General features: G+C 40.7%; 1 protein-coding gene across 2 annotated transcripts in view; it reads right to left on the minus strand.

Annotated features, from left to right (window-relative positions):
* The window catches only part of GALNTL6 (polypeptide N-acetylgalactosaminyltransferase like 6), a 605,637-nt gene that overhangs the window by 288,059 nt on the left and 292,244 nt on the right, over positions 1-25,334 (minus strand). For both annotated transcript variants that reach the window (XM_048509167.1, XM_048509166.1), the window contains exon 5: positions 20,882-21,048. In XM_048509167.1, the coding sequence (XP_048365124.1) occupies positions 20,882-21,048 (167 nt within the window). The remainder of the gene's footprint in view (positions 1-20,881; positions 21,049-25,334) is intronic.

The following is a 25,334-nucleotide window of genomic DNA, read 5'->3' on the forward strand; positions in this document are numbered from 1 at the left end:
CCCTGCTTAAGACTTGCAAATGAGGGGCATGACTTCCTTAATAGAATCAATCCATCCCACATTGCTCTTTTCCTGCTGTCTTCAATTTTGCCTAGCACACTTGTCTTTTCAAGTGAGTCTCGTCTTCTCATAATTCGACTAAAGCACGATAGACCCAGTTTAGTCTTTTTGAGCTTCTATGGAGTATTCAGGCTTGACTGGCTCTAGAACCCACTTATTTTTCTTTTTTGTCAGGCCATGATAGCCATAAAACTCTACCCCAACACCACATTCCTGAAAGGATAGTCACAATTAAAAAAGAGATCTACCTAAACAAAGACATGCATGCTGCATCCAACTGTGATGAGAAAAATACACCACTGTATAACAAACCAATGTAAAACTGATCTTTCACAAGGGCAGCCACAGCATACCAACTGATGAATCTCATTATCATAAAAATATAGCCTACACAGCTAAACAAATCTGTTCCTTTTTTCAAGATTTTTTCCCCCTCTTGTAGTGCCATTTAAATACCATGGGTTCGATTTTTATTTTCCTAACCAGGTCTCTAAAACGCCATCAAGTGTGTCTTAAATTAATTATATGTCCTACATGAAATACAACACATTTCTTCATAGATTTTTCAATCAGTATAGTTGTTTTATAAGATAAGAACATTTTGTACATGAATTCTAAATATACAAATGAAGATCCACAAGAAAATTGTGGGAACAGCCATCTCATTCCATCTGTTTTTGCTTCCTTCACTCTTTTCCCTCTTCCTACGGTCCTTCTCTTACTTTCTCTCTGTCTCTGGTAGTCCATCAGTTTTTTCTTCTGACTCAGCCCCCAACCACTGTCATTCTTTCTCAATTTCTTGTATCTGTCCTCCAGTGTCATCTGTCTCTCACACACATTTAGGCGGAATGGCTATGCTGATTCAGGAGGCTTTCTCCTACAGGGCTCTTCCCACTTTGGAAATAACAGGCATTAACTGCATTGATCTGGTGTAGAATGCTGAGGAAAGTTTGACTATCTGGTTGGTGTACTGCTTGCATAATGCACCAGCAGATACTCTACCAAGGCTGTTGGAGGTGGTGGCTGGCTGGGCCTTGGAGTTTCCCAGGCTTTTGGTCCTGAAGACTTGCAATAGCCATGTGGATGACACTACTTCAAGTTGAAGTCCAGCAAAGATGGAGGCCCTGTGGGTGGCCTGGAGGGGGAGTGTCAGTTGCCAACTCTTGACAGGATAAGCTTGTTGGTGCACTGACTGTCAAGCGTCTAGGCATATTCCTTGATGCGTCCCTAATGATGGATGCTCAGGTGAATCATGCCACTCGTGTGGCACTTAACCATCTTCACCAGGTGCAGTACCAGGTCAAGTTTAAGGTTTTAGTATTAAAGTACAAAGTCCTAGAAGGTCTGGTGCCAACATACTTACAGGACCATCTATCCTGCTATGTTGCCTGAAGGATGCTCAGTTCATCGAGAGAGAATTTACTTGTAGTCCCTCGCCCACAGGAAGTCTGACGTGCCTCCATCAGGGCTTTTTCAGCCCTGGCCCGGACCTGCTGGAAAGTTCTGTCCAGTGAGACCAGGACCCTGCAGGACCTGATGCAGTTCCACAGGGCCTGTAAGACACAGTTGTTCCACCAGGCAAATGGATGAGGCATCAACAGTTACCATCTCTGGCCTCCTCCTCTACTTTCAGATTTTTTAGCTAGTTTTCAGTGACATTCTGGATATTTTAGCACCATTAATAATGTTGGAGTAATGTATGGTTTGAATTTTTTTAAACGTTTAATATTATTTATTAGTTTGACTTTATTGTGCACATGATTTGTTAGAAACTGCCCCAAGACTAACCGGGGAGAGGAGGTGAAGAAATTTGATTAAATAAATAAATAAATAAATAAAACAACCAATAAGGTAGCACCATTTTGTGCTACAGCATGTAAAATAAGGGAAAAGGAAGTGGTTCATTTTTAAACAAATGTATTATCTTACTTTAAAATATATTTTAAGTGGATTAATACTTTATGAATCATATGTCCTGTAAGACTGTAGGGTAATACTCACTGTCTTTGCTTTGTTTGCTGATCTTGGATTGTAATAAATTAAACTGGATTGAATTGAAACTGACAAGAGCTTTCATATTATATTACACTCTTGAAAAAACAATCTAAAAACAATCCAATCACACATTCCTTTGGATAATTAAGAGCTGGTCACAGATTTATGTCTTCTACATTGCATTACAACCTACATATGTATGGGCTATTACAAATCGACTGTTACAAATGCATCCAGACGAAATGTGTGATTTTTGCTGATTCACCTTCCCTGCTGGAGACAACCTTTTTTTAATCCTATCCTTTCAAATCTTTATTCCATTCTCCAACACCTTTCCCATACCACCTGAAATTTAGATGACCCAAGAATCTTTAACCTGTCTTTATGTGCTCTTCATATATATGCAGTGAGTTAGGTATTGGAGGTGGGGGAGAAAAGGGAACAGTTTATGAATGTCTGGAAAGTGGTTTTGTAACATAACCCTGCAAACAATAAAGATATATTTTTTGCTCCACCAGAATCCTATCAAAATGATAATCATGTTATTTGAGCAAATGTGTAAATAGGATATCACAGATCATTAGCATTTCAACTAGCCCTGAAGAAATATTTTTTGTCTTGATATCTGCACAAGAATAAAAAAAATGCATAAAAAGTAAAGGGAAAAAAGATAGAGTGGATATGACCTTCATTTTGAAAAAGGCAGAAAAAATATGGCAGAATTGTCTTCCATTAGGTATGGGAAGAGAGTAATCAAAAAGAAAATATTGTAAGTCTCTCCCTCCAGTAAGCTATAAAAGCTCGTCTTGGATGCTTCGCAGAACCAGTCCAGATCCTCTAAGACCATGGTGGTGAACCTATGGCACTCCAGATGTTCATGGACTACAGTTCCCATCAGCCCATGGTGGCCATGCTGGCAGGGGTTGATGGGAATTGTAGTCCATGAACATCTGGAGTGCCATAGGTTCACCACCACTGCTCTAAGACAAGTTGAACCTCTCTTCAATAACAGCTAGAGGGTGAAGGTGAGATCAAGGAAGGTTCCCAAGCTAATTAACATCTTTGAGAGGTTTATTTTGGCCGAAAAAAAAATATTACCTCCAGTAACACAAAAAACCTTGTATACCTCTAATACATGTTTTTCCACACTATATGCCATTTACATTGGCCCTTTCCGCACAGCGGAAAGGGCAACTCTCCACTGGCAGAAATTATGCCGGTGGAGGGGTGGGGGCCATTTGCATGGGAGCGTGCAAGTGGCCCCGCAGAAGCCGGCGCAGAAGAGGTGGCTTCGCACGTAGTCAGCTTTTCAGTATCCCCCCCCCCTCTTCCTTAGTCCTTCAGCGCCGCTCTGGAGGTTAACAGGGACCTCGGCTTTCACACTGCCCTCCGACCCCTAGAGGTTGGAGGGCAGCGTGGGCGGGTCCCTGATAGTCTCCAGAGCACGCTGGAGGATGAGGTGAGTGGAGGGGACGGGGAAAGCGCCGTCTTCCCAGCGGTGTGGTTTGCACCGTGCCGATGGGAAGATGGCACTTTAGAATAATCTCGCTAAATGAGCGAGGTTATTAGGAGTGGCTTCACGCCACTCCTGGGCAGCCAGGACAGTGCTGCTGTGATCCAGCAGTGCCTCCTGTGCGAACAGCTGCCCAGGGATGGCATTTTTGTAAATGGCCCATGTGGAAAGGGCCAGAACGTGAACAATTTTTCTTTGTGAGAAATGGCTGAAGAAAATTTTAGGAACTTGTATTAAACTTTTAGCAATACCTGAGGAGGAGAGACTTGCATATTGCACAAACCTATGAAGGGTGCCTGTGTTCACTCAGCACACAGATGCACACTGATATCCCCATGAAGTCCCTGCTGGTGGAAAATAATCCACTGAATACCAACTGTGCCCACTGATAATAGGACCCAGTACAGGCACTGGAGATATGTTGGTATTATGCTTCCTGTCTCAACAATAGTGAAGAATACCATGCTTTGTGTCAACAAAAGCTTTTAAACATCAAGGACAATTCTTTGTAGAAAATATAACAAGTACATGTATGGCAGTCATTAGAACCTGAATAGAACCTGTGCGGAATCCACCAATGTAATCCAGCTTCATACTTTTTATTTATTTATTTATTTATTTATTTATTTATTTATTTATTTATTTTTATTTATTTATTCGATTTGGTAAACCGCCCTACCCCCAAAGGGCTCAGGGCGGTGCACAACAACAACAATACAATAAAACAAATCGAATAACCCCAGTCAAAATACAAAGCCATACAACTATAAAACTATAAACTACAGCAGCAGTAATACTTGCAATAAATAATTGAATTAATAATAGAATTAATAATAGAATTAATAATTATGTATTTATTTATTAGTTTTTATAGACCGCCTAATCCACAAAGGGCTCTAGGTGGTTCACAATGCAATAAAACCCAATACATTGATTAAAACATCTAAAACATTTGAAGTTCAGTATGCAGCATCATATCGGTGGCACCTGGTCTTAAGGCCGGCCTTAAGGCTGGGAGGGGCTGGCAGCACCCAAGATGAAACCAGTGGGGGCACTGCCAGAGATGACAAAACCATGGCAGGACCTCACAAGGGGGCAGTCAATCCGCGGCCAGCCTCACCAAAAGCCTGGTGGAACAGCTCGGTCTTACAGGTCCTGCAGAACTCACCAAGGTCCCGCAGGACCCAGACAGATCGGGCAAGAGCATTCCACCAGGCTGGGGCCAGGGCTGTAAAGACCCTGACCCAGGTAGAGGTTAGCTGCATCATCAAAGGGCTGGAAACTTCAAGCAACTCTGCCATTGCAGAATGCAGCGGCCTATTCGGGACATACGGTGTAAGATGGTCCCGCAGGTATGAGAGCCCTGAGCCATGAAGGGCCTTGAAGGTTAATACAAGCACCTTGAAGACGATCCGGAATTCCACTGGAAGCCAGTGCAGACAGCACAGCGTGGGGGTAATATGATCTTGATAAGTACCCCTTGTAAGAAGCCGAGCTGCTGCATACTGGACCAGCTTCAACTTCCATGTCAGTCTCAAGGGAAGGCCCGCATAGAGCGAGTTACAGTAGTCCAACCTCGAGGTGACTGTCGCATGGATCACAGTGGCCAGGTCAGCCTGGGAGAGGTAGGTGACCAGCCGGCTGGGCCTGGAGAAGATGAAGAAAAGCTACCTGGGTAACATGGGCCACCCAGCCCTCCATAGAAAGGGAGGAATCCAGGCGGACCCCCAGGCTACAGGCCAGGGAGGTCGGGGCCAACATGACCCCTTCCAAAACCGGCGGCTGAAAATCCCTAGACCTCTCACCACGGCCCAGCCAAAGGACCTCCGTCTTCGATGGATTGAGTTTTAACCTGCTCTGCCTCAACCAACTAGCAACCGACTCCAAACAATGCTGTAGAGCCACAGGGGCAGAGCCCCCCCTCAACAGAATGAGCTGGGTGTCATCAGCATATTGGTGACAACCCAGCCCAAAACTCCACACCAACTGGGCAAGGGGTCGCATGTAGATATTAAATAAGATTGGGGATAACAAGGCCCCCTGTGGCACCCCACACTGAAGTGGGTGCCATTGGGAGGTCTGGTCCCCACACCACACCTGCTGACCCCTATCCTGGAGAAAAGAGGCAATCCACTGAAGGACTGTGCCCCACACCCCGGAAGCAGCCAGGCGGTGGGTCAAAAGGTCGTGGTCGACCACATCAAACGCTGCAGTAAGAACGAGCAATATTAGCAGCGTCAATCCGCCTTGGTCCAGCCGCATGTGGAGCGTATCTGTGATAGCGACAAGGACGGTCTACATCCCATGCCCAGCACGGAATCCGGACTGGAAGGGATCGAGAACCATCACAAGTCTTCTTAAAAATGAACATTGGATTAATATACCTATTTCCTATCTTTCACAGAATTATTTCTCCCCCCAAAGGTAGCCTATTTGTCCTGCCAGTCTGTACTGTTTCGAAAGGTAAAGGTAGGGTTGCCCTCAGGACCACTGGGATGAGGACTGCAGACATCTGTGCCACATAACACTGGTTCTCCTTTTTGCTGCTCCATCAAGTAAGAACAGGAACCTGGGGACCAGAAGCTGCCTGTCACAGCTGGCAACTTAGCCTCTATAGGCAAGTGAAATCCACAGTGGAAAAGGGAACTGCTCGCATAGACTAAAAACGTAAGACTCAAGCTATTGTGCGAACATAACTTGTGAAGTAATCATGTTGAAGTGATGCTCTAGGATCCCACTGATCCGGCATTTATTTTCATTTATTTATTCTCCCATCACCCTACCAAGCAGTGGGGAAGGAAGAAAGCAGGGACTGCCAGCAGGGGATCTTCCACTATAGCATCCCTACCTGGGCAGTGAGGCAATGGTGGACAGAAGTGGTAAACTTGCTCACTAATAAGCAAATCTACACACATATGCAAGCCAGGCCTTGTTTTGTTTCTCCCCAGTTCTCAAAGGCTTTTCTGCTAGAACAATTAAATACTTTTAGAAGATTTATTTCATTTACTTTTGAATCTATTTTAGGAATGCTCAAAAGTTCCTATAAAACAGCAAAATCAGCTTCCTATTTTACGTGGGCAAGGGTATGTATTATTTGGTTGGGTAGCATTTCATTTTCATTCAGGCAATGAACACTAAAATACATCTTCTTTCCATGCAAGACTAAAAAGCATTACTTCTAACTGGAAGTTTCTTCTCAGGGATTCAGGCCACAATATATTTCTCTAGATAATGAAAATGCAAAAATAATAGATAGTTTCACCTTTTGATTTGGAATTGTTCAGGCGTTGTATCAGTAAATGAATATAAAGTTTTACAAGCTGTGAGAGAAATCATATTGAAATTACTGGGACTACACAAGCAGCATGTAAAGTGAAGCATTCAAAGGCTCTTTACCTACAGTCTTTCTAGAATGGCTACAAGTGCTACCAACTGCTATTACTCACATTCCTACCTGCCTAGCAACCTGGGCCAAAGGGGGACAAAACCACAGGATGTACATTAACAGTGAAACTACTAAAAATTTGCATTACACAATCTTAAACCATTTAAAAGTCAAGCATTGTACTGACGATGACAATTTTATAAGTTAAACTGTAAAACTATTGATAGCAATTAATCTAGCATTTTTAACGTGAATTCCTTTTTCATCTCAGTTATACGTTGGAAAAAGCGATTCAATGAAGTGTTTCACTGATAATCTTTGAATGCTGAGTGAGATCTAGTGGAATTTAAGAGGACATTGTTATAAGTCTTTCACTCTCCAATCTTCTTCTAGACGCTCACACTCTTAAATATTCTAAGCCATTTTTTTTTTAAAAAACCCTTCTTAGGAGGACATTTGCAGGGTCATCAAAGAAAACTGGATCTGAGCACTTTAATACCACAGCCGTTTCCTGCATGAGGACTATGGAAATATCTACTCAGAGGTGGTATGATTTAGCAATAACCCTTTCAAACAACAGGAGGGTGCAAATCTGTTCATACTGGATTTCTATCTTTTATTTCCATGTGTGCAGAATGATTCCCTATATCTGTGTTCATTAGGAATACAAGAAAGTTCAACTTTCTATGTTTGCTAGGAATATAGGAAAGTTAACCTTTCTCCATTTATGAACAATTAACATTGAATTTGACTAAGTTTTGGAACTTCTGGCCTGCCCACCACTTACATGTTGCAGGAGTGGGGGAGGGGCTGAAGACAGCGGAAAGGTTGAGCCAGCAACAGTGACAAAGGTATTGTAAATACCGCCCACTGTCTTTTCTTGTTTCTTTCATGCTTAGAATGACTCTAGGAGACATGGAAAAGAAGTTTCCCAATCCCAACCGAACTTAGAAGTTATTCTGATCTGGAGGCCTGTCTTCTATTCTAAGAAAAGCAGAATTTTGGCCACTAGGCACATTGGGAAAAAAATTGGTCATGCTGGGGAAAGCCAGCAAGTTGGCAACCTTGGATGTAGCATGTGATTGGCCAACCTACAACAATGGAAACTTTTTTCCTGTGGTAAGAATTATGCCCCTCTCTTCTGTGTTCTTTAGACTGGTCATCTTGGAAGAAGAGAGAAAATTATATAATTTATTTCAAAGGGCTGTGTATGTGTGGGCCATGAAGTCACAGCTGACTTATGGCAACCCTGTAGGGTTTTCAAGGTAAGAGCCATACAGAGGTGTCTCCATCTCACACTCCAGGTATTCCTTGGAGGTCTCCCATCCAAATACTTGCCACAATTGAGGCTGAGAAGATATGACTGGCCCAAAGTCTCCCAACAAGTTTCCATGGCAGAGTGGGAATTTGAACGTGGGTTTCCTGATGCTGGTCCATCACCTCAAATACTATACCACAATGGTTTCCAAAGGACAATAGTGCCATATTTCATCTTGTCTATTAATTTGTGCCTCTGTTTCCTTCCAGGCAAAAACGATGAACAAAAAAAATATCTTCTTGAGGTCTGTTCAAATGCTACAATGCTATTATTCACAATACATCTGTCACTAAAACCACAAACTTTTCAGATAGTACATGAAATTGAGTAAATAGTAAAAAGAGCCAACAAAAGGGCTGAGAATTATTGAAGAACTTCTGCTAACATGACCCTTGCTGCCTCCCTTCCCTCTTGTTAACAGGAAACAAGAAAATCAAATTGAGAAAACTACGAAGATGTTCTCAGGATTTTCCCTTTGATGTTTCTGCAAAAATCTCATTAAAAGTTTGTAAAACATTTGTAAAATGTTTCCCATTCCCCTATTTTATTGGCACTCAACCCCTTGAAATGATACCTGGCCACCATTTTTTTGTTTTTCCACAAATAGAATAAAGGGAAAGATTTTCAAATGAAGTCAAATTTTTCAGGGTCAGAAAAACAGACTTGAAAATTGATATTATGAGCATGAGTACCCACTTCTTTCTTCCATTTCTGAAACAACACTGCCAGTTCATGTTTTCATTCTTCAATCATTACAGTATCCTGACCTCCATTGTACCACTCTTCTCTTTTCAGCATAGGAGAGAAGTGCTCGGACCAGAACCTGTATAATTTACAACTGGGTTTACTTTTTAACAAACCCTTGTAGCAGCACAAAATAAATGTGAAAGAACACTAGTAGTTATGACCCTTAAGGCAGCTTGGTCACTTTAAGGTCTTTTCTACCATGTTTCCAAGATGATAATAAGACATTTCTTCCTTGTACTTCCACACATCTCCCCCCCCCCCCCCCCCCCGCCTTCAACCTTTGGTTCCAGAAACATTTCAAAGCAGCTTTTTCTCCATTATTTGTGAAAACCATTTTTACCACATTATTATTTGCTGGACTGTTTCCATGCTAACTTCCCTCACAGTTGGATTACATTTAAAACAATTTTTCTTTCCCACCAAAATGTCAGGCCATTATCCACAGCCTCTTTGTGGTCACCCGGCCTCCTCTTTGGTGCTTACTCTGCCATTTTTTTTGTCCCTCTCCTCACTGCTTTTTCTTCCCTCCTCTTAATTTCTAGTTTCTTGCCTTTCTCCTTCTTTCCTCCTGTTTTGTGGGGCCATCAAATCAATGACGCTTTGAATAATTGCTGCTGCCCATGACTGAAAACAAACAAACAAACAAACAAACAAACAAACAAACAAAGGAAGGCCCCCGGAAACAAAGTTTGGAGGACAGAAGGGCGGACGTACTTTCTCTAAAACAATGGGATTGAGAATATCTTTGAAATGGGGTAATCGTGGTATGCAGAAATGGCCTAATTTCTAGCAGACCAGTTTCAGAGTAGCAGATTAAGTTAATTTTCCTATATCCAAAATATTTATTACAGTATTCTGGATAGAGTATTATTGATCACTAAGTAATTTATATCTAAAGTTTCTCACACACAAGCTTATTCAGCTAAGCTTAACTTGATCCTTTTTTACTCCAACATGCACATGAAATGGGTTTCTTTGGGCTTACTAGTAACAGCACAGCACTACTGGTAATAGCAGATGGGGAGCCAGTCTCAGGCATTTTCACCTTTCACAAATTTAATCATGTCTATATTATTCAGTGGGGAGAATTTGTTTTTATTGGTAAACTTAACATAGAGGATAAAATTGATTGACCTTGGCACTTTTAAATGCACATGTAATTGTGTTACTGTCTTTCTAAATTAAAGAAGGTTGATGGAGTGGCTCAGGATTCTCAAGTGGAATGGATGAGTGATTATCCCTTCTAGATTGCAAAGAACTGCTCTCAGGAGGCGCTCTCTGGCTAAATTAGGCTGACTTTTCACTGCTGCATGAAAGAAACTCACACTTCACATTTCCATTCTTAGAATCTCGAGCTTGTGCCAGCATCTGATACTAAACTAGACTATCTAAATATCACTAGATGACCACAGATACAGTAGCACATCAGGAGTACATACTTTCAAAAAGAGAATGCTTTATCAGAATTTAAATAATGTTTCCAAGCTGCAACAGTTCCTGAACATGCAATGGCAAAAGTACACATGTAGCTGGCTGCCAATTATTGTCATCAAATCCAACCCCCTGCAATGCAGGAACACACAATCAAAGCATCCCTGACAGATGGCCATCCAGCCTCACTTTAAAAGCCTTCAATGGGGAGTAGAGATGAAACAACCACCTGTGCATCCAGATCCAGATTTCCTTCCCAGAGCCTCAAAATCTCTTCTGGTGCCCCGAAAGCTACGTACAGTGTCATTTGTTCCCATGTGGATTAAAAGGAAGGGGTAGAACCATAGAATCATAGTTGGGAGAGATACCCCAAGAGCCATCAAGTCCAACCCTCTGCAATGCAGAAACACAAAATCAAAGCAGTTCTGACGGATAGCCATCCAACCTCGGTTAAAAAACCTCCAAAGGAGACTCCACCACACTCTGAGGTAGTGCATTTCAATGTCAAACAGCCCTTACTGTCAGGAAGTTTTTCCTGATGTTTAGGTGGAATCTCTTTTCCTCCACCTTGAACCCATTACTCCTGGTCGTAATCTCTGGAGCAACAGAAAACATGCTTGCTCCCACACCAACATGACATCCCTTCAAATATCCAAACATGGCTGTCATGTCACCTCTTAACTTTCTCTTCACCAAACTAATCATACCCAGCTCCCTAAGTTTCTCTTCATAGGGCATGGATTTCACAACTTTCACTATTTTGGTTGCCCTCCTCTGGACCCATTCCAGCTTGTCAATATCCTTCTTGAATTGCGGTACCCAGAACTGTACACAATATTCCAGGTGAGGTATCACCAATGCAGAATAGAGAGGTACAATTGCACCCCTCTATCTAGACACTATACTCCTATTGATACAGCCCAGAATTGCATTGGCTTTCTTGACCACCACATCACACTGCTAAGTCATGTTCAGTTTGTGGTCTACTTACACTCCCAGATCCCTTTCGCATGTCATGTTGTTAAGTCAGGTGTCACCCATCCTATTTCTGTGCATTTCATTTTTTCTACCTAAGTGTAGTACATTACATTTATCTCTGTTGAAATTCATTTTGCTTGTTTGGTCCATCTCTCTAATCTGTCCAGGTCATTTGGAATTCTGACTTTGTCCTCTGGGGTGTTAGCTACCCCTCCTATTTTGGTGTCATCTGCAAATTTGACTATCATGTCCTTTTTCCATTATCCAAGTCATTGATGAAAAAAAATTGAATAGCACTGGGCCCAGGACAGAACCCTGTGGCACCTCACTAGTCACTTCTCGCCACGATGAAGATGAGCCATTGATGAGCACCCTTTGAGTTCGGTCAGTCAACCGATTAGCAATCCAACTAACAGTAGCATTGTCTAGTCCACACAGTGGCATATCTGCCCAGGGACAAGGGGTAACCCCTGTCCCTGGAGGAAACAAACCTGGTCACATGGGAGGTGCAAAATCAGGGCCCCCCACATGACCAGATGCCTTCAGGAAGATGACAAGGCAGCAGGAAGTCCTGATGTCTTGTCATTTTTGGGCTCCCTTGGCCCAACCTACCTCATGGGAGCAACAATGTGGGTGGGGCTGAGGGAGCCCGAAGATGATGAGACAGCGGCAGTGCCCTGCCCTCCTCCTGGCTTCTGCCCTTCCCAGACCTTGGGGAGAGCAGGAGTCAGTCTTGATGGAACTGTGGGAAGAGCAGGGCACCTCCCCTTTTACCCCCTCCCCCTTCAGGCCCCACCCTAAGCCCCAGCCCCAGTCTCCATGCTTTTAACAGCACATCTCCAGAGGTTGGCAGTGGCTTCTGCTCTCCCCAGGCTCTGGGGAGTGCAGAGGCTGGGCTGCAGGGAGCCGGGATAGGGGGCTTGGGGGGCTGCCCCTGAGCCTCACCCCTGGGCACAGGAGGAGGCGCCCAGAGAAGGCTTGTCTTCGGGTGCCATTCCCCCCCCCCATACACCTCTGAGTCCACATTTCACTAGCTTACTTGCAAGAATATTATGGGGCACTTTGTCAAAAGCTTTACTAAAATCAAGGTATGCTATGTCCACAGCATTCCCTTCATCTACCTGGGTTATCCAGAGCCCAGTCCAACTACACAAGGATTAGCTGTTATATTATAACAAGGGTCTTATGACTCTTTGAATGATTGACAGACATATTATCCATCCATCCATCCATCCATCCATCCATCCATCCATCCATCCATCCATCCATCCATCCATCCATCCATCCATCCATCCATCCATCCATCCATCCATCCATCCATCCATCCATCCATCCATCCATCCATCCATCCATCCATCCATCCTACCTATGTTTGGATAGCGTTATCAAACCCAGCTTTAAAAATTCTTGGAGAGGACGGTGAGTAGATGGCCAGTAGAGAGAGTTAAATAGTCTCAAAAATCTGTGTTTCTTATAGTAAATTCATTCCGTATCCAACCATTTGGGGTGGTCTTTTGTTCTTCTTTTAATTAATTTACAGTGTCATATTTTTCTGAATATCTTGGGAGTCCTGCAGCTATGTTGAAGCATCAGCCTTGTCTGTTTTGCTATTTTTTAATTATTCCTAGAATGTGTTTTCTACTTTGCTACTAATAATGACTATATTACAATGCATGAACCTAGGCATATAATAAATATGGGGCACAGTTGACCAGATAATCAGGATAAGCATGACCAGAATGCCCTGGATGAAACTAGCCCAATATCATCAGATCTTGGAAGCTGAGCAGCATTGGCCCTGACTAGCATTTGGATGGGAGACCACCAAGGAAATCCAGGGTTGCTACACAAAGGCATGCAATGGCAATCCACTTATGAAGTCTCTTGCCTTGAAAACCTACAGGGTCAACAAAAGTTGGCTTTGACTTGATAGTACTTTCCACCACCATCTTATCTGACCACTTAAATCAGAATGAGTAGGACCGTATAAGCAACCTGTTGAACTCTTTTGGTACCAAGAAGGACAGCAGGCTCCTCTATACAGGGTTTTTTCCCCTTAAAGTCCAATTTACTCAATTAAATATATTCTGGGGGACAAGTGGGGAGGGGAAGTTAGCTGATATCTAGCTGGTCCTTTTAGAGTGCAGACCTGAAGCCGAGCTAGAGAGGTATGAAATGGTGCAATGGCAGTTAAAGCAAAGTAACTCTGGTGGTAGTAAATTGTACATGTATATGTGCATGCATGAACATGTGTACTTGGCTTTGGGACAATATTTTAAAAATGACTCTCAAAACACTCTTATGTATGACATAAATATACTCTCCTTTGCTCTAGATATAAACTCAAGATTGAAATGTCTGTGCATTCCTGGCAATGACATAATGGAATCGTACAATTCCACATGTCACTTTGTTAACTGAATAAAAAAGAGAGGACTGAGGTTGCCTCTGGTAATAGTCATATCATTATATAATATCACAGCCTTTTGCTTTTGATTTAGTGCAACAGAAGGTACATGTATAAACACACGGAAATAATGTGAGATTCAGAAATCTCCCACAATATCAGGGACTCACCTCCAGCGACAAATGTCTGCTGCAACCAGATATATAATCACAAAACTTTTAATTATATCAGAAGAAAATATGCTTGTTGAAGACCTGAAGCCGAGCATCCAGAAACCTACATCACATCAATAATGTATTGATCAAAGCAGACGTCTGCAAGCAAAATAGTTCAGGATTCATTTGCAATAAAATAAATCACACAATTAATAATTCGAGGAGAGGATTTAGTACTTCAAATCTTTATCTCTCAATCCTGAAAATATTCACTTTCTGATGAGTACCACATCTCATCAAATGAACCACTGTTTTGGACAAGTCAAATCAAAACAAATATTTCATTAAAATTTGAAAAGGCAGTGATTGCAAATTTATTCCACTTAAATGAAATCTAAAATACATAGTGTTAGCAGGATATAAGGACAAATAAGAGAGCTAGGATCAGTATTGCTGCTAAAATATTACATGAGATACGTTGTGGTTTCATTTTATGCTGCTCCCTTCAGTTACAGGGCTCAGAGAGATCTCTTCAGACCATGGACCATTATGTAAAGCACAAATAAGGTGTCCTGGGGATGTCTTTAAAAAAGCTATCTTCTCTTTTTCAGACAGAATGGACAAAAAAGGAGTCAGAGGAGAAAGAGGCTTCCCCCCTCCATTTCCTCTTGCCCAAGTTTAAAGCTCTCACACTTGACATTTTGTGGGGTTTGCCTAAAGTTTTCCTGGGATATTTGCTCTGCAGGCTCCACTTTTCAGCCCCAAAAGTACATGGTTGTACTCAGCTCATCCTGCCAATTCCAGCAATATATAGTTTTCCTGTTTTTTAAAAAATGTTCGATGAGCTGTCTTCAAAGACACGAACACACGATATGAAAATTGGCATGGATTCTGAAATCATGTCTGCGTGTCTTCAAGGACAGCTCATTGAAAATGAAAAAGGGAAAACTATACATTACTGGAATCAGCAGGACAAACTGAGTACAACCGTGCACTGTTCAGGCTGAAAAGATGTGCAGCAGCAGAGTCTGCAGAGTAAACATCCCAGGAAAACCTTAATTAAAAAGCTGCAGATCCGGAGAATCCCTGCAGCACCACAAAATGTGCGAAAAGCAGAAAAAAACTTACCAGACAGCTTTAATAGTCAAGCAATAATAATAATAATAATAATAATGATGATGATGATGATGATGATGATGATGATGATGATGATGATGATGATGATGATGATGATGATGCGGCATCTCCTCAGCTCTGCACAGCAAAAGAAGATGACTTCCAGATGACAAAGGGGAAAACAGTCAGTAGTTTTGTGCCCTCAAAAAGGATGGTTTGAGCAGAAATAAGGCATTCAGAGGACATCTTGGGGAAAAAGCTGTGCCAAGTTCCTTCCCGAGACACCTTCTCTTCCATCTTCAGGATGTCTTATTTGTGCTGTGCATAATGGAGCCTAATTATCATACATCCTGGGAACCTACTAATGTACACTACCCATGATCCTTTTGATATACGTACTTGCCACTTTGTCAGAAATGGGAGTCACGTGTATTTTCTGCTTCAGTTTACAGAAGCAGAAAATACACATGGTTCCCATTTCAGACAAAATGATGACTATGCATTTTAGGAGGATTACAGGCAATGTGTGCTTCTGGTACACGCAAATGGATATTCCCATATGTAATGTGTGAGAAAGGCTTAGGTCCCTTGGAAAAATAATCCACAGTATAAAGGCATTTGCACGCTGGCTGACCAGTCCTCTAGAAAAATGCAAACAAATATTATGTATATTACAGAGCTGATGGTCAGGTGAAATAATACGTGTGCATGTGAATAAATGACAGAGAAAGAAATTCATAAAACCCAGTTTGCATCTTCTGTGAAGAATTCAGCAGTGTATGTCAGCAGTTGCAATGCTTTTTTCATCCAATTAATGAAATGTCCAAGTGGAAAAAAACTATTTCAGAGTGCTGTAATGAAAGACACAGCTGCTTGACAAATGGGGATTGCAAGACTACTCACTAGGCATCCACTGTTGACAGGACTGGCAGTGCTAATGCAGACATTAAGGAAATAACAAAAGAATGGCTTGCAAAGGTCATTATTAGCATAGAATCAAAGGCTGCATTTCAGGCTACTCTTGTGACCACCATGGAACAGATTAATCCCTCTAAAAGCTGGCTAAACCAATTATGCCAGAAGACCTGCCTTCTATCAATTAGACTTTATACTGTTTTGGAATGCAGAATGGGAAAAAAAAAGAAGTAGAGGCAAATCTGGACAGTCCATAAGTAGATGCTTACTAAGAGATATAGAAGACATGCTGAGCAAAACCTAAGCAAAATGTCATCTAAGGTTAATATCAATTCAGTGATACTGGCAAAGTTGTACAAAAAATGTTAGGTCATAAAATCCAGCTTGTAAATTATCATTCAAAGCTGGTGGCAGTGATGGAGGCTGAAAATCCTGTATACCAAGGCCTTACACTGAGGTACAAAACCAATTGCTTGTTTGGCTCATGCATTATTTTATGTCACCAAAACAGTGGGTCCTATTTTCAGAAAAAAATGCCACTTTTTAATACAGCTTTAACTATATTTTCATTTAAATATATTACAATTTGAACTAATGCATTGATTAAAAATATTATCCAGAATGCTCACCTTATCTCATTTAGATTTCTTCTTGGTGGAGCAGGTCTTAGATTTGATTAATCAGATATACTGAGATAACAAGCATACAAGAATACTGGAAATGCTGGAGCCTGTGGTTCTGTTTTATTGGAATAGTAATACCCAAACTGTCAATCTGAGTATGGCTTACTGCCTTGGGTACAACCTTTTGACCAGATGGGTGATTCTGAACCTACACTGTATTCAACTGGCTGCAACAATTAGGTAAATCTTTATTACTCTGAAAATAGTATGAAGATGAGGAATGATTGCAAACTAATATTAAATCAGTCTCCATGGATACTGAGGAACAATGGGTAAATGGGGGGGGGCTCTCTTCTTTGTTTCCTTGAACATTTATGAAAGATCACTGAAATCTGATAAAAGATCATCAAAACCCAGGGAGAAATGAAAGACCTGAATTAGGATGAAACCATGAGAATCTCAACACCTCATTATCCTGTGTGTGTTAAACTGCTAGAGCAATACTTTTTGTTGAGCACACCACTGAGACTGATCACACAGCCCAAGAATTTGCCAATACAGCCTGTACTAAATTGGCCCTATCTGAGTTATTGACCAAGCTTTTAACTCAGATGCATAGAATAGCCAGGCAGACTAATAGCTTCTTTGAATGAGCACAAAATAAAATGCATGGACCTCATCAACAGTTGTAGTCATGAGATGAAGCATACTGGGAATATCTGTCCAAACTAGCTTCCTGTCACCAATAAATTTGTAAACTTTCATTTCAGTAATTACCAATTTCCTCTCTTCCCATGAGCATGTAACAACTGCCCGCAGACTAGCTCTGCCCACAAACTAGATCTATTAATCTGGAGGACAGTCCAATTTGTACGCTCAAAGTTCACATGCATAACTCATCTCTCCCACAGTCATGCTTCTTGACATACAGACAGCAGTCAGAGTGTAATTTTGATTGTCGTTCTTCCATTTCACAGATATGCTATGCAAGGTAGAAAAGAGGCTGAATTTGGGAGGGGAGATATATGCAGGGAATTTACACTGCTAGAACTTTCTTCATTGCTGCTTTAAAATACTTTACCGTGGAGATGCTAGTTGTATGTGTACCTTGCCACCCCTCGCACAAAATAAGCATAACAATGGGTATGTATGCATTCGCCCAAACATTCCCCTCCTACCCTGATATTAAGGGAGAAACACCATGGGTACAGAGATTGTGTCTATGTCTAAATTTTCATTGTACTTCATATGTGTGTGAAGAAATGCTGTGAAGGATCTCTGCTGAAGTATAGGATTAATCTGAATAACCTGACAAAAAATTCTTAGTGGATTGGTACTACTCAAAATATCCTAAATGCTTGCTTAGCCTCTCTCCACTTTCTCCTTCCCCATCCTCAGCCCCATCTCTCTTGTATGAGTCCCATCAAGATTTTAAAAGGTGCACTTATTCTCCAAGGTTTCTATTATCTAAATGCCAAAACTTATTACTAATATTATGCGTGAACAAGCTAAAGATTTTTTTCCTGGTCTGACTGCTAAAGCTCTGGAAAATCAAGGAAAACAAAATAACAGTTCTTAAGCAGTTTGGCAGAATGGTTGGTGATATGCACTAAAACATTTTTCTTGTCTGTCATCGAAGGCCCTTTAAACGTACTTCAGTGTTAGCATTACAGATGAATGCAAAGTAGGAAATTCACAACTATTTCCTTCATCTATTTTTGCAGACCTCTCAAGGTGCTAAACATTTACCACCTTGCTAAATAACTGAATTCCTAACTAGGTTGTTTGTCTCTTGGCAATTCCTCCCTGGCAGACTTTCAAAGAAAAAGTTTTAGTAATAAGGGATCTGATGAAGACAAGTCTGAAACACTCTGAAAATATTTTAAAGGATGAGTATGCTGCAAAGTTCCTCCTCCCCCATGTACAAGACCCTCTTGAAAGCAACAAACTATTGGTACAAAGTTTCTCTCCTTGATGTAACAGAAACTGAACATTTACACAATGGTTTCCAACTTGCATTCAACAAGCCAAAGCCATTAACTTCCTCCCCATGTAGTAAACACACATTAAAAGCCCATCTGTATGTGTCACCATAGTAACATGCTTTTGCATGCAATGCTAGTAGAAAGATTTTTTGTGTTGCTGGAATGTTATGCTGAAGTGTAGACAGTAGAGATAATCCCCCCCCCCCCCCCCCCCCAAGTCTACAGAGTGCAGAGTCCTGTGCAGATAATAAGTTCTAGGAGGTGTAACTGAACAAGTATTCCAAGGTTGCTTAAAAGGCAAGTTATTTTTAGTGATAGCAAACTGGGAGCCTATGGAAAATTTGTGAAACTCTGTCTCAAGGCTCTCAGGCCCAGTTTATATAACCAACAGACTAAAATAGTAGTTATTTCAATGTACTACTTTAGATTGCAGTTGGGAAATCATAGGGCTGAATGCTTCTCCATGAAAAAATTCTCCCAGTATCAAAAAGAATGTTAGTGAAGATGACAAGGCCAAAGCTTTCTCCCAAATGTGCTAGTTTTCTGTTTTCAGGGAGACTTTCAAATATTTTGACATCAAGGAAATGTACAGATACTGTATATGCTCCTTTTTCCTCTAGAAAAATCCACTGGCATGATGCAACACTGTCTTATATTTCTCTAGACCCAAACGTCTTTGGTCACAGCATAGACACTATCAAGGGGGCATTATTTACTTCCTTACTATATAACTGCCATTAAGCTACATTCACCTATTCATCAAAATCCATTTTGAAAGAGGAATGACGGCAATGAGAAACTAAGGAAGACGCATATGCTGCAACTCCTCTTGAGCTTCAAACCTGTGAAATGAAATCTCTTCTAAGATGCACTCTACTGACATCTCTCCAAAGGCTTCTCGCCATAATTTGAACCAGATAAGAGTTGAGGCTTACCAACCAAGAACTAAATCAAAAATTCAATTTGTCTTCTGTTCTACCTATCAATTTTCCTAAGAACCATATCAGTCTGTTTGGACACCAACAGGCATTCTGATCAACTGCCAGAAAGAAATCACATACCACCATCTCACCTGCTTGAGCAACTATGAAAAATAAAAACCAAACACCAAGCACAAAATAGTCTAACTGGAAAAAAATCAATGCACATTTGTAAGAGAACAAACCCTATTGAACTGTGTGTCAAACATGAAACAATGGTGGCCTGAGCCATCAATTCAAAGCATGAGGAATATTTCATTTATGCTTTTTAGCCACTATGAGAAGACAAATGGAATACTATCTATTCAGATTACAAACGAATGATTGAAGGAAAAAAACGATCAGTAGATGAAGTCTTTTAAAAAAATCATATCTTCCCCGCTTGCTTTAAGTAGGTATACAGAAAAGCCTGTTTCAAAACATGCTTACTTGCAAGCTATTTTCATTGAGTTCAGTCAATGCTCTTTAGATTCTAAATCCCATTGAAGTAAACAGGATCCAGGCTGCCTTCCTAAATCAGAAATTCCATTGAATTCAGTGATATTTCTTCTAAGTAAACATGTCTATAATTGACCTTAAAAGGTTCTCCAGACGGTCTAGGCCCATGGTGGCGAACCTTTGGCACTCCAGATGTTATGGACTACAATTCCCACCAGCCCCTGCCAGCATGGCCAATTGGCCATGCTGGCAGGGGCTGATGGGAATTGTAGTCCATAACATCTGGAGTGCCAAAGGTTCGCCACCACTGGTCTAGGCTATCCCAAACATATCAAAAACACACAAACACACACATACATACCAAAGTTTGCTTGCCAAACCTCAAAGCAAAAAAATAATAATACGGACATTCTAATGTAAATTCTGATAATAGGGTTAAATCAAACTGTCTCATATAATAAAATATCAAGTAAGAATCCTGATAAACAGCTCCCAAAAGGTCAAAGTGAATAGGTTTTTACTCAGGAGAATAACAAGAAAAAAGGTTTCCTGCATTAGTTGCTTGTAAAAAGGCATATCTAGTGTATCAAAGAAGCTGTGCAGTTTTAGGGAAAGGATATAAGAGACCACAAAACTTCTTTTGCCCTTGGTACAAAATGTATCAGACTTTGAGTGAAAACTAACTGAACAATCTAACCATGAACTTCTAATTGGACATACAGTTTGCAAGCAAATCACAACAAAATGGATCTTTCTCTTAAGGGAAGACAATAATTATTGTTCTCATTTATGAGCAATCTTCAACAGGTGAAAATATTAATCCTGATTGCCTTACCTCTGTCACTGAAGTCATCCACAAGAATTATTTCTGCTATCAGGATATCTGGAGTCCTGTTAATAATGCTGTGTATGGTTCGCAAGAGAGAAGTCCAGCCTTCATTATGAAATGGGATAATTATGCTAGTATTCGGAAGCTTCTCCAAGTATACCTTGTGCTTACAGCTGGGGACAAAAAAAAATCTCCATAAGAATGTAAGAAGATGACCATGGTCAGTACCAGCCTCCCAATCATTCTCTCCAATTAAGCTGTCTATAAGTTTGTATAAATTGCCCATAATATTAAATGCTGCTAAAGAGTATTACTAATATTTCTTTCCAAAGGTGTTTTGTCTGAGATAGTCCTTGGTCTCCTGTTGGCCCCATCTTTCTATTATGACTATTATTATAATTCCTTTCTTGTAACTGAATGTTAAATACATCAGAAAGTAACAGCTTTTATTTCAGATTATCATAGTTCTTTGTACAACAGATTATCATAGTTCTTTGTACAACAAGCACACATTGGTTTTGATTATTAGAGCTATCTGTTTTACATCAATTTACTGACATCAGTAAATCAGAGCTAGCTATGGGTCTTCACTCATCATCTAGTTATACACATTAGTGTGTCTGGTTACTTAGATCTGTAAATTCCCCATAACCATGTTCAGTTGTTTATTTTGGTACTTTTCTGTGTCATAAAGGAGTGGCTTTTGGACACACTAAAACAACACACTAAGCAAACTTTTGGACACACTAAACAAACAAGTTATCTATTACAAAATTTAAAAAACCCTGCAATAGTCATCCTAAACAGAAAAAAGGCAAGCAGAACATGGGGGTGGTGGGAAATCAAAGTGAGAGAAATGGTCTCCCCAGTCAAAGGGCCACTCACACTCTTGGTTTTCTGATATAAATTTGGCCTGGTTGTGCTCTGTCTGATTCCTTGTGTGTTAAAAAGATCACAAATGACACAACATGTGACCTGGTCTTTCAGATTTGGGTTTTACTTAAACTATGGGCAGGGATTCTAGATTTTTTGTGTAGAATCAAAAAACCCTCCATAGTATCGCCTTTATTTTTTAATAAAGTTCACTGAGTTCAGAAAAGTTCACTGAAACTACCTGTGGTGCATAATTTGTTGGTCCAGTTACTGATATGGATTGATAAAAGTTAACTGGATTCCAGTTGGTTTTCATAACCACATTAAAGTGATGGCTTAGGACATTTACAGCCCTAAATCTTCTGGGATCAGTTTTCTCAAGAAACACACTCCATGTATTCAGTGTATGACATTCTCTTTCCTGAGTCCTATCCTTATCAACTTTCAAAACAATCCCATATAAGACAGATATTATACTGAGTTATAAACTGATTTTTGGTTAAGCTCCTAGTTTATTTTTCTAGGTTGACGTTTCATATTGTTCTGCTGTTTTCTCTCTCTCCACTGTTGATTAGCTATGGATTTCTTTTGTTATTTCTGTGGGTAAACATCTATTTTAAGATTTTTATTGATAATGCTCTGTGGTTCCATTGACTGAAAAGGAGAGTATTAAATAATTAACATTGGTCAATACTTAGACATTACCTTTTTTTTATTCTACATGATTAAATAACAGAATAGAGGAAGGTTCCCCCCATAATATTTATTAAAATGATACCTTACAGAATCAGAAGCAGTGTGCAGATCAAATAAAATGTCTAATTCACAATTTAAAAACAAATTAAGGAAGAGAATGTGCAGTTATAGTTATTCCTTTCATATAATTTCTAACGGTTTAAGTACTGGTTTTTTTAAGTCAACTGTCACAATTTTTATGATCTAATATATTCTTAGAATTTTGAATAGCCAGGAAATGTTTGTTGTTTCCAATAACATGCAAATACGACAAGTCATAACTACTGACCCAGAGAAGTACTGCTATATGCTCTTACCTCTGTGAGGATGTGCAGTGCTATTAGATGCTTTATTTTCCCTATGAATTTATATTTAAAAGGATAGGCTGACACTAATGCAACTCCAGAAATGCAACTAAATATCCAGCATAAACAGAACCATTAAATGTAAAGTGTAACCACAAATATGCCTCTGGAGATGAATGCTCGTACCAGCAGCCAGTGCAAGGGAACATCCAAATGGAATGACATAAAAATCGTTCATGAACTTCTTAATTAGGAACCAATTATATTTATATAATACCAACCAGAAAACTGCATGCTCAAATGTTCATCATTATACAAGTATGTCATACACCATTTCAATAGTGAAGCAATGCAGAAACCAAGTAATGAACAAACGGGATATTTTTTACTTGTAATGGCTTACGAAATTGATTACATACAACATACTCAATCAAAACACAGAAATTCAATAGCAAGAGAACATCTTTCTTGACTGATTTGCTTTTAGTAACTTATGCTGACATCAACAAATAAACTACATTCATCCATTGTCTTTGCCCAAACTACAACTAAGAAGCTGTTCCAAATAATGAACGGCTTGCAGTTATGCTGCCTGCTGGAATTAAGATCTATGTATATCACAACCTGAAAAATCAACTACTATGAACTTCCTGAGCTTAAACTGAAGTAACTCTGCATCAGGAATCACAGGAAATTGTTTAAGATGTTCCTAATCAGATTGCTTTTAGGCTGGTCTCTGATTTTATTCTTGGCTTTCCTATAAGTTGTATGGTCTTTATTGCCATCTGTATTTTAATTACTTAAAGTGACTGGAGAATAAAAGCTCAGGGAGTAGGGGATAAATGTTCCAAAAAATAAACTTACTCTCCAATATAAAATAGCTCCTCTCTTTGACACCACTTTCCAAGCCAAGAAAACTAACATGGCATTTGGACCTCATGAAAGCCTGGAATTAAACTGTGGTTCCACACAAACATAAGTTGTTGCTATACAAACTACCAAGCTTAAAATCTGATAAAAACCTTCCAGTTTGACCAAGCTTCCATTCATCTCTGTGTATGAATTGACAACAATGAATTGACAACAATGAATTGGAGTTTGTTTATGGTATGCAAACTGAGAATCTAAACTGGAATTAAAGTGAGGTATACAATCCCAGACTTTCTGGAATACCTCCATAATTCACCGGGTACCTGGATTTGAATCTCTTAGGCCATTTATGCAACTGTGGTTTTCTTTACTTTGAGTATACATTCTCTGGATTTGATTCTAGGTTACGGCCTTGTTTTCCCTGTTTTGGCATTCAGCACTGCTGTCAGATCAGAGAATCCCTGCAGTTTCTGAAAGTTAAGTACAACTTTTTCCCTCTTCCGTGAAGGAGAAAAGTGAAGGAGATCACCACATGCTTAGCTTTCCAGGGGTTTTCTTGCTTCTTGCTACCTTCCTCTGCCCAGGCCACAATTGTTCCTCCCACTCTTCAGGCAATCATTTGAGAAAGACAAACTTTTTTTTAAAAAAAAATAATGATTAAGGTATATTGCTGGAGTGGTCAACCTAGTGAAATTTTGACTGTGTTAGTTTAGCAAAGTAACGATAGACCAAAGACCAAGGGGAGAGATGGAAAACAACATCCCCAATGGAGGAGGTGGGCTTGACAGGCAGATTCCCCACGGGCCACTACAGTGGCTCCCCATCAACATCTATGATGCTGGTGAAGCCCTGGGGCCACTCGCACACTGAGGTGCAAGTGGCCTCAGAGTGGCCATGGCCAACAGATGCTCCTCCACACAAAGGCTCCTTCATTTTCTTTCCCCACACTTAGGCTTTTTCTGCATGGGTGGGCGAGTGGGGGTGTCCCCTGGCCTCTGTACAGCGATTGCAGCCAAGAGGAAGTAAAAGCCAGAAAAAGTGATGCGGAGAAAAATGCCACCTTCCACCCAGTGCCATTCGCTCAGCACCGGATGGAAGATGCTGCTTTCCAAAAAAAAAAACATGGCTCTTTGAGCGAGTTTTGAAAGCAGTGTTTTTGCGCCTTTTTTGGGGGGGTGAGCACAGTGTTGCTGCATTGTAGCAGCAGCAGCTGTGTGAACAGCACCCCAGGGATGATGTTTTTACCATCCCTAGGGGGCTTTTTTCTCCCTATGTAGACACAGCCCCTCCTTCTCTCCCTGCAGTCAAACAGCAGCGTGGGCATGCCTCCCTGTCCCTGTGGAGCTTAGCAGGGAGAAAAGGTAAGTGTGAGGAAAAATGGAGGCGCTGAAAAGCGGCACCTCCAACCTAGTGCCGTTTGCACAGTGAGGCAGGGAAATGTTGTTTCCCAAAGGCTTCGCTCATTGAACGAGGCAGGAAAACAGCATTTTCGCCCACATGGAGGTTGCAGCCGTATGAACAGAGCCCCAGGAATGGCATTTTTACCGTCCATGGGGTGCTATTTTTGGCCTGTGCAGAATCCAACTCGGATAAGGATATTTGCAGGAGAATAACCTGTGTAAACAAAACAAAAAACGGGGAAGCAAAGAATAGTGTAAACAGGAAAATTGACTGCT

This window comes from Sphaerodactylus townsendi, linkage group LG10 (assembly GCF_021028975.2).
Source record: "Sphaerodactylus townsendi isolate TG3544 linkage group LG10, MPM_Stown_v2.3, whole genome shotgun sequence".
NCBI lineage: Eukaryota > Metazoa > Chordata > Lepidosauria > Squamata > Sphaerodactylidae > Sphaerodactylus > Sphaerodactylus townsendi.